General features: G+C 52.4%; 1 protein-coding gene across 1 annotated transcript; it reads left to right on the top strand.

Annotated features, from left to right (window-relative positions):
* Positions 1–612: 612 nt before the first annotated feature.
* On the top strand, positions 613–1,386 carry LOC136515405 (uncharacterized). The gene has a single exon (XM_066509001.1). The coding sequence runs from the start codon at positions 613–615 to the stop codon at positions 1,384–1,386; it is 774 nt and encodes a 257-aa protein (XP_066365098.1).
* The last annotated feature ends 9,065 nt before the right edge of the window (positions 1,387–10,451 follow it).

Genomic DNA, 10,451 nt, shown 5'->3' with positions numbered 1-10,451 from the left:
TCCGTTCGCTCGCCGCTACAGTCGTCAGGCATGGCTCGGGGGGCGGCAGCCATGCTACGGTCTGACCTGGCACCTGCTCCACACCAATTGCTGGTACATGAGCGGCCCAATCTGCACCAGGATGCTCGTAGCATCGTCAGCAACCGGCATCGGGCCCGACACAATCATGATGTCCACCGTGCGGCGGTAGGAGCAGGCGACACGGATCCTAGCTGAACCATCGAGGAGGCGGTCAGAGCAATCTTCAGCAGAGGTCGGGACAAAGGCAAGGCCAAGCGCACGGATCAAGATGAGGGCCCCTTCACACAGAGGGGCAGGAAGAACAAAAAGGATCGGTGTAGATCGGACAACACCACGATGGTCGCTGTGGCTGATCGCATGGGCAAGCAGCCCCAACAGGGGCTGCCTGACCACTTCAACAAACTCATGGACAGTCTGTGCACCAACCACGCCTACCCCGTCAAACACCTCTACAAGGACTGCGAGCTCCTCAAATGTTTCCTCCGATAGACCGGGGGGCCAAAGGAGGGAGATGGCAAAGAGGCGGTTGCCAAGAAAGGAGGCGCGGCAGGCAAGGATGGAGACAGCTTCCCCAAACCTGAGGAGTGCATCATGATCTTTGGCGGGTTCGACGCCATCTGGACGAAACGCCAGCACAAGGTGCGCTACAGGGAGGCATGCGCCACCGAGACGGCCGTCCCATCCTTCCTCAGCTGGTCGGAATCTCTTATCACCTTCGATCAAAGGGACCATCCCTCCCACATCGTAAGACCAGGACGCTACCCGCTCGTTGTCAACCCTATCATCCACAAGAAGCGCCTCACCAAGGTGCTGATGGACAGAGGCAGTGGCCTCAACATCCTCTATGTCGACACCCTCGACGCCATGCGCATTCCTCGGTCGGAACTCCACCTAGCGGGTTCTCCCTTCCATGGGGTGATCCTGAGAGCGCAGGCATACCCACTCAGGCAGAGCGATCTGCCCATCACATTTGGCAAACGAGCCAACTTCCGCTCGGAGGTTCTCACCTTCGAGGTGGTAGACTTTCTAGGGTCCTACCACGCTATCTTGGGGCGTCCATGCTACACCAAATTCATGGTGATCCCCAACTACACCTACCTCAAGCTCAAGATGTTGGGACCAAACGGTGTCATCACTGTAAGTAGTGCCTTCTCGCATGCCTTCATGTGCGGCCACGAGCATTTCGAGCTCGCCACTGCGGTCATCAACTCATCCAAGCTCCCATGGCTCGGGGAGTCATCAACCCTAGCAGTCCCAGACTGCAACAAACCGACCTCCTTGACGGCCTTCCACCCGCTCGAGGAAACCAAGGCGGTGGGTATCGACCCCACCGACCCAACCAAGATGGTGCGGATTGGGACCTAGCTCTTGGCCAAATAGGAACGCGAGCTCATCAACTTCCTATGCGCCAATCACGATGTCTTCGCATGGCAGCCTTCTAACATGCCGGGCATACCGTGGGAGGTCACCGAGTACGCATTGCGCCTCATCCCGGGCTTGAAGCCCGCCAAGCAGCGCCTGCATCGCTTCAATGACAAGAGACGCAGGGCAATAGCCAAAGAGATCACCAAACTCCTGGCAGCCGAATTCATCAGAGAGGTATTCCACTCCAACTGGCTTGCCAATCCCGTTCTTGTTAAAAAGAAGACTGGGAAGTGGAGAATGGGCATTGATTACACTAGCCTCAACAAAGCATGTCCAAAGGATCACTTTCCTTTTCCTCGCATAGACTAGATAGTCGACTCCACCTCGGGTTGCGAGATCCTCTCCTTTCTAGATGCCTACTCAGGCTATCACCAGATCATGATGAAAGAATCTGATCAGCTCGCAACCTTGTTCATCACCTTGTATGGTTTGTACTGCTATGTGACCATGCCTTTCGGCCTAAAGAACGCTGGTGCCACCTACCAAAGGTGCATGCAGCAATGCTTTGCCGACCAAATCGACCTGCTCGATCAGCCTGATCAAGCCGAACGGCCGAAACCAACAATCACCGTCTATGTTGATGACATAGTGGTCAAAATAGCTCAAGCTTGTGACCTGGTCGCAAACTTGGCCGTGACATTCACGAACCTTCAAAGGTTCAACATCAAACTAAATCCCAAAAAAATGTGTTTTAGGGGTTCCGAAGGGGAAGCTGCTTGGATACATCGTGTTCGAGCATGGCATCGAGGCCAACCCTAAAAAGATCACGGCCATCTCCAACATGGGCCCCATACGCAACATCAAGGGTGTACAAAGGCTCATCGGCTGTCTGGCTGCCCTAAGTCGCTTCATCTCCTGGCTTGGCGAATGGGGGATGCCACTCTACAAGCTCCTCAAAAAGATGGACACCCTCCTCCTTTACGTCGCGGCAAGCAACCATTTGGTTACTACCGCCCTAGTCGTTGAAGGGAGGAGCCAGGACACCAGCTCAAGGTACAGCAACCCGTATACTTTGTCGGGGAGGTACTTACTGACCCCAAGGTTCGGTACCCCTAGGTGCAAAAACTCCTATACGCCATGCTAATGGCGACCAGGAAGCACCTACACTACTTCACCGACCATGAAGTTGCGGTCGTCACTTCATACCTGCTCGGACACATCATCCACAACCGTGACACCATGGGGCAGATCTCCAAGTGGGCACTCAAACTCATGGGCCATGACATCAGGTATACCCCTCGTACCGCTATTAAGTCTTAGGCTCTCATAGATTTTGTCGCCGAATGGATGGAGGTCCAGCTACCGACCCTAGACGTCACCCACGAGTACTGGACAATGTACTTCGATGGGTCCGTAATGGCACCTGGCTCAGGGGCTAGAGTGGTTCTAATCTCCCTAGACAGGAGTAGACTCTGCTACGCCATGCGCCTCCATTTTTTGGCCTCAAACAACGCCACAAAATACGAGGCCCTCATCAACGGACTGCGCATCACCATCGAGCTCGGTGCTACGTGACTCTACGTTCACGGCGACTCAGAGTTGATCGTTGATCAAGTCATGAAGGAATCCTCCTACAAAAGCCCCCTCATGGTAGCATACTGCTAGGAGGTGCGTAAGCTCGAGGACAAATTCTAGGGGATCGAACTGCACCATGTCCCCTGAAAGGACAACGATGCCGCTGATTTTCTCGCAAAATTGGCCGCCAGGAGAGACCCGTCCCCAAGCGGGATCTTCATCAATGACCTCCATGAGCCATCCGCCCACATCCTAGCAGGTACGACCTAGACACACCCTGATGCTAGGCCAGCACTCAGGGGCTCCGACCCCGGCGCCAAGCCAGCGCTCAGGGACTTCGATCCCAGTACCTCCACGATGGTGTCACCCACCAACGTTGTTGTATTGGCACTCGATCAAACCGACAGGCGAGTGCCGCTACTCGCCTACCTCCTCGAGGAGGTCCTCCCACCTGAAAGGACTAAAGCTCGACAGATTGCTCGATGCACCAAAACCTTCGTCGCACTCGGTGACGTACTCTACAAATAGAGTCCTTCAGGAGTGCTCATGAAGTGCATCCCCACCGACCAGGGGAAGCAACTCCTCCTCGAGGTCCATGCCGGGATTTGTGGACATCACGTGGCCCCAAGGTCACTGGTCGGAAAAGCCTTTTGCCAAGGTTTTTACTGGCCCACCGCGCTACGAGATGCAGAGGAGGTCATCCGCAGATGTGAAGGATGCTAGTTCTACGCTTGGCAAACACATTTGCCTACACATGAGCTCCAAACCATCCCCATCACCTGGCCATTCGTGGTCTAGGGCCTTGACATGGTGGGACCCCTCAAAAAGGACCCAAGCGGTTTCACTCACCTACTCATAGTAGTCGATAAGTTCACCAAGTGGATAGAGGCCAAGCCCATCACCAACATCCACTCGGAAGAGGCGGTCAAATTCTTCCTCGACATTATCTACCGGTTTGGCGTTCCTAACTGTATCATCACTGACCACGGAACTAACTTCACCAGAAAGAAGTTCCTAGGCTTCAGTGATAGATACGGCATCAGGATCGACCGGGCCTCCATCGGTCATCCACGAACCAACGGTCAGGTCGAGCGTGCCAATGGCATGGTCCTCCATGGACTCAAGTCGCGCATCTTCGACCGACTCAACAAATACATCGGATGATGGGTGGCAGAGGTCCCAGCAATCCTTTGGAGCCTGAGAACAACCTCGAACCAATCCACAGGGTTCACACCCTTCTTCCTGGCTTACGGAGCTAAGGCAGTGCTGCCCTCCGACCTCGACAACGGCGCCCCAAGAGTGAAGGCTTTCGACTATGACCGAGCCATGGAGGCTCAACAAGACGTAGTCGACCTGCTCGAGAAAGCTCGCGAGACGACCGTCATCTGCTCCGCTTGCTATCAGCAAACTCTCCGCAGGTACCACAAAAGAAAGATCAGGGGGAGAATCCTCGAAGTTGGCGATCTCGTACTCCGGAGGACCCAATCGACAAAGGAAAAACACAAACTCTCTCCACCATGGGAAGGCCCTATACGATGACCGAAATAATCCGACCGGGCACCTACCGACTGGAGGACGACAACGGCAACGTTCTCACCAACACTTGGAACATTGAACAGCTACGTCATTTTTTCCCCTAAAAATTGGTCTTACCGCTTTTTTAGTCAACACTTGCTCCTGTAAAGCACCCCGGCCCGAACAGTTTTAGCCCAGGTTGCTCGAGGGCTACATGAGGGTATAATACAGAATATTACCTCTCTTTTTTATTGTCATGTGGTAAACAACTTTGCCCCCAAATGGAAGCGCATTCCTTTTCCTTTGACTGTCCTACGTAACTATGTTCTTACTCCTAACTGAACACACCCCGCCACGACCTGCGGTTACGAGCAGCCGAGCCCCACGGGCCATGCCCAGGTTCTTAAAAAGCTGTAGCCTATGGAACTAATGGGTAGGTGCGAAAAAGAAAGGACAAAAACAATAGCTACGCCAGGATAAAAATAAGGAACGGATAGTGATTCTATCACTAAGAACAAGACTGATGTATTCATTGATACAAAACTGTTCACACAGGGGCTCACCCACGAACTCAACTATTACATTTTTTGCTAAAAACTACTTCCATTCCAAATACTACTACGGCCACTCGACGACATCGCATGACGCCAAAGGAAAATGGCACTCGCCGCCGGACATAACCACCGCTACAGGGGCCCCTGCCCGATTCCGCTCCTAACTTCGGTGAGCGCAACAGGTACCTCAAGGGACCCGCCTGGTTCCGTTCCCTCGACTTTGGCGAGAGTAACAGGTACCTCAAAGGCACCGCACCCATAGATGCTCAGTAGAAGAGCATGGGGCTCTAGACCTTCTCATGCAGTCGAGGTAGCTCCTAGGCACGAACGCCACCACCGAAGTATGGCCACCATGGATGGAAGAGATCTCATCAAACTTTATGAACTGGCCAACCTGAGCAGCTGCAGGCACAGAACCCTCCACTAGCATGATCCTAGGCAACTTCCCCTCCACATACGGCTCCATCTCGAAGAAGGCCTCACAGACAAATCCAACACACCACCCCCTTTGGCGGAAGCCGCCCCTTCTCAGGCAAAGATGGCCAGCACCACCCCGGGCAGCCTCTAGCTCGACATCGCACTCTGGATTCATGAAAGGATCTATAAGTCCTCCCCCTCGCTTACCATCTCTATCACTTAGGAACCGCCGTGGCATACAGGCACTCTTGGTGAAGAGGAAGAAGGAGGAAAGACAATAGTCGGAGAACAGGCAAAGGACTACGACGGAGAGCCCTCTCCCTCTCCCTATTTAAGGAAGAAACACAGTAGCCGAAGAGGGGCAAAAGATCAGAGCAAAAAACTCTCTCCCTTCCCCCATTCAATGCGGATGGGAAACGATGGGACACACCCTGACCGATGGGATGCACGCTGGCCGACGGAACGATGCCGGGTCAGATGGAACGCCACCTTGTGAGACAAAACGTGGCCTGGGTATGGCCACCACTATCGCACGATCGGGCGCGAAAACCAAAACATCACCATACGCAGGCAGCTCTCCGCACCCCCAGGCGGGACTGGGAAAAAATCAAAGCGGGATCTTCACCGGGAGAGACCATCGGGCTTCCTAAGTCGATCGAACGGCTCAGAAAAACACACCGAGAGAGAGGTAGGAAGCAAAGGGACGCCCCATGTAGGCCATACCGACTCCGTCACGAACGACGAGCATGGGTCCCGGTCGGACGTTTCCGACTAAAGCTCTCCAAAACCCCATCACTCAAGTCATCAAGGTAAAAACTACCAACCCCCTCTATTTCTTTATAAATAATTTCATACATCCATATGCACATTCATTCTATACGCCCGTGCCTCCCGAACAATTCAGGCCCAGAACCGCCCAGGGGCTCAGGAACTGAGCATCGTACGTGCAGCGAAATGCATCACAATGCTCCGTGTTGCATCACGAAGCAGCGGTTGCCTCATTCGACATGAGCAACCAACAGAACCAGGGGAGAAAAACATAGATGAGCCCCGTGTGGCCCTTGCCCAGTCTGGTAGACAGGGTCATCTCGACCTTCTCATTCGATCCTGAACCTCTTGCTAAGCCCATAGAATCTCCATCGAGGGGAGGCCATTAGACCACCCAGGTCGTTCTCTGGAACGACCCAGGCATCTGCCGGGATGCAGGTAAAGGAGCAGTGGAATGTCATAAGAGGGCTATGCCGACCCCACCATGAACGACGGACCCAAATTCCACTCGATCATACCCTTTAGCGAACTCACCGAGCACGTCACTCGAGCCCGAGCGATCGGGACAAGCAACAAAACTCAGCCCCTCTAGTTGTGAGGAACCGAGGATGGGGTAACGCACACAACTCACACCGACCCCTACTAAGGCCCAACAAGACTTGGGGGCGCAAGACACAAAAAGCCTAGGTCTATGACCCCAAACTCGCCCCTTCTGATTGCGCTCCAAACACCTAGGTCTGTGACCCCGATCTTGCCCCATCCGGCTATGCTCTGACTGTGCTCCAAAAACAACCTGGGTCTACGACCCCGATCTCGCACCATCCGGCTAAGCTCTGACTGCGCTCCAAACACTTGGGTCTACGACACCGATCTCGCCCCATCCGGCAATGCTCCGACTATGCTCCAAAAACAACTTGGGTCTGCGACCCTGATCTCGCCCCATCCGACTACACTCCAACTGCGCTCCAAACACCTGGGTCTGCGACCCTAATCTCGCCCCATCCGGCTATGCTCCGACTGCGCTCCAAAAACAACCTGGGAAACAACCTGGGTCTGCGACCCCGATCTCGCCCCATCAGGATCTATGAGCTCCGGCTTGCCCGATCCCAAACTAACTAAACTAACTGCCTCACCCAATCCCGTGGCGCACATCGACGCCAGGATCTGCAAGCTCCATCTCACCCAATCTCTAAAATGACTAAACACCACGGCTGCGCAATGACGCCCTAGTTGACAACTCCGCCTCAATTGAAAAAGCATGTGCACACGCCTGCTACCGAACACCCCCCAGACGGTTCTGCCTGAACCACCTAGGGGCTCGGGGGCTACACCGCGGGTGCGCTCGCGCGCACCCATCAGTGAAATGAAAACCTTCCCCACTGACAAAATGGAAAACCCCCTAGACGGTTTTGCCCGAACCGCCCGGGGGCTCGGGGGCTACACCCGCGGGTGCGCTCGCGCGCACCTGCCATCACGACAAAAATCCCCCAAACGATTCTGCTCGAATCACCTGGGGGCTCAGGGGCTCCTGTCGGGTTCGTAAACCCGGGGTCCCTGACAGACCGGCTTCCACACCCAGGCTTGGCTACAGCACGCAACTCATGGGCCGGCCCAAGAGTCTAAAACAACAGGCCAGAAGGGCTATCCAGTCACCGACCGAAAGGTCTGGCCAAGGAGGAATAGCACCCGCTTGTCGACTACTTCGGCCCACCTCTCCGACTAGAGCGTTCACTTTGGACTCCAGTCGCCTCCGATAGCCTCTCCGATCAGAAGGCCTAGCCTAAGGACTACTTCTGACTCCGACCCCGCGTCTCCGATCGGGGTTCGCAGAAGCCCTGTTCACCGCTCTTCTCTGACTGGCGCAACTAGAGTCGACTAGGACCAACCGACCAGGGACGCCAGCTCAGAAAAGGACCAAGGAACAAATGGAGAAAGCAAGGCAAGGCGCACAAATCAAACCACAATACCAGGGACTATACCCTGAACGCCTGCATGAACAGTACTCTTCAACCTCCCTAACACATACAATGTTGTAGGCACCAACATTTTCCCTATAGTATTGTGGGCGCCATTGACTCCCATACGGTAAGGCTCCCCCCACATGCCCCTAGGCATCGACAGTGTTGTGGGCACTGGAATTACCGTACCGAGTAAACACGGTGAAAACCCCTCACATGCCTCTGGGCATCAATAGTATAGCAGATACCGATATCTGCCATACCCGAACAAGACGACGTAACCTCCCACATGCATTTGACATTCTACAATGACATCAACAGTGTTGTGGGCGCCTACCATTATCCTGCACCCATCGGCGTGGGCAACAAGGCTTAGAAGCATTTGTACTCTCTCCCTCTCACTTGTAAGGCCATCCCCTTCATCTATAAAAGGGGATGCGCTCTCTCCCAATAGACAAAAAAAGGTGAACCCAAGTGGATTCAAGCTCAGTCCTTTTAGATTCATTAGATCGATCAACTTCACTAGCTCACAACCACAAAACCGCCAGGTTCGGACCTCAAGCACACGCTTGAACACTTAACTCATAGCGGAGCTCCTGTCGCTCTCAGCCCTTCTGACCAGAGCCGACTGGACCTCTTGTACACCCCATCTTTCTCCTTCTTGTTTATAACCCCACTGCAGACTTCAAGCACCTAGGCTCAGGAATAAAGTCACCGACTGACTCAAACTGGACGTAGGGCATATTGCCTGAACCAGTATAAACCCTATGTCATTGAGTGCTAGGCCACCTCCGATCACAACGTACGGCAAAACTACAAATATTCACTAGTTGGTCACTTTCTGCACCAACACTAAGTTTAGCAAGTGTGAATTTTGGCTACAAGAAGTTGCCTTCCTAGGACACATTATCACCGTAGAAGGAGTAAAAGTAGACCCAGAGAAAGTCAAGGATGTATCCGAATGGAAACAACCAATGAATGTGACAAAGATTCGTAGTTTTCTCAGACTAGCAGGCTACTACAGAAGATTTATTGAAGGATTTTTTAAGATTACAAGACCCATGACCGCCCTAACACAGAAAGGAAAGGAATTTAAGTGGACCGATGCATGCGAGAAGAGCTTCCAAGAGTTGAAGACAAGATTAACTACAGCCCCAATACTCACATTGCCAGACATACACCGAAGCTTTGTAGTATATTGTGATGCCTCTAGACAAGGATTAGGATGTGTCTTGATGCAAGATGATAAAGTGGTCTCCTACGCCTCCCGACAACTGAAGAAGCACGAAGAGAATTATCCGACACACGATTTGGAGCTAGCAGCTGTAGTACACGCACTGAAGATATGGAGACACTATCTCATTGGAAACAAGTATGAAATATTCACGGGCCACAAGAGTATGAAGTACATTTTCACCTAGCCCGACTTGAATCTACGACAAAGGAGATTGTTGGAACTAATCAAGGACTATGACCTAAGCGTACAATATCATCCGAGAAAAGCCAACGTAGTTGTATGTGCATTGAGTAGAAAGACCTATTGCCACTACATGACAACTTTAAATTGAAGACCAGAGTTAGCGCAAGAAGTTCGCCAACTGAACCTACAGATCATACCACAAGGCACCCTGAATGTTTTACAAGTACGGCCAACATTAGAAGATCGGATAAAAGAAGCCCAGGACCAGGACAAGGAAATACAGGACCTCAAGGAGCAAAGTAGTAAGAAGGAACTCTTAGGATTCATAGTGGATGAGAAAGGAAAAGTATGGTATGAAGATCGGATATGCGTACCCCAAGAAGAAGCACTCCGAAAGTTAATATTGGAAGAAGCACACCACTCCGCATACTCTATCCACCTAGGATCAACCAAGATGTACATGGACCTCAAACAAAAATATTGGTGGACCAGAATGAAAGGAGATATTGCATAATATGTCGCCCAATGTGATACATGCATATGAGTAAAAGCGGAGCATCAATGACCCAAAGGACTACTATAACCATTGCACATACCAGTGTGGAAATGCGATGAGATCAGCATGGACTTCATAGTGGAACTGCCCAAGACACAAAATGGACATGATTCTATATGGGTCATAGTGGACTGGCCGACAAAAGTGGCACACTTTATTCTAGTAAGAGCCGATTACAAAGGGAACAAGTTAGCACAGTTGTACATTGACAACATCCTCTGATTGCATGGAGTACCAAGCCAAATCGTTTTAGATAGAGGGACTCAATTCATAGCATGATTTTGGAAGAGTCTACACAAAGC

The sequence above is a fragment of the Miscanthus floridulus genome, chromosome 17 (assembly GCF_019320115.1).
Source record: "Miscanthus floridulus cultivar M001 chromosome 17, ASM1932011v1, whole genome shotgun sequence".
In the NCBI taxonomy this organism is placed as follows: domain Eukaryota; kingdom Viridiplantae; phylum Streptophyta; class Magnoliopsida; order Poales; family Poaceae; genus Miscanthus; species Miscanthus floridulus.
The sequence above is the reverse complement of the archived record's forward strand: the minus strand, read 5'-3'. Positions and strand labels throughout refer to the sequence as shown.

Excerpts from the sequence above, each read along its gene's own strand:
- LOC136515405 (XM_066509001.1), top strand. The coding sequence starts at position 613 with ATGATCTTTGGCGGGTTCGACGCCATCTGGACGAAACGCCAGCACAAG.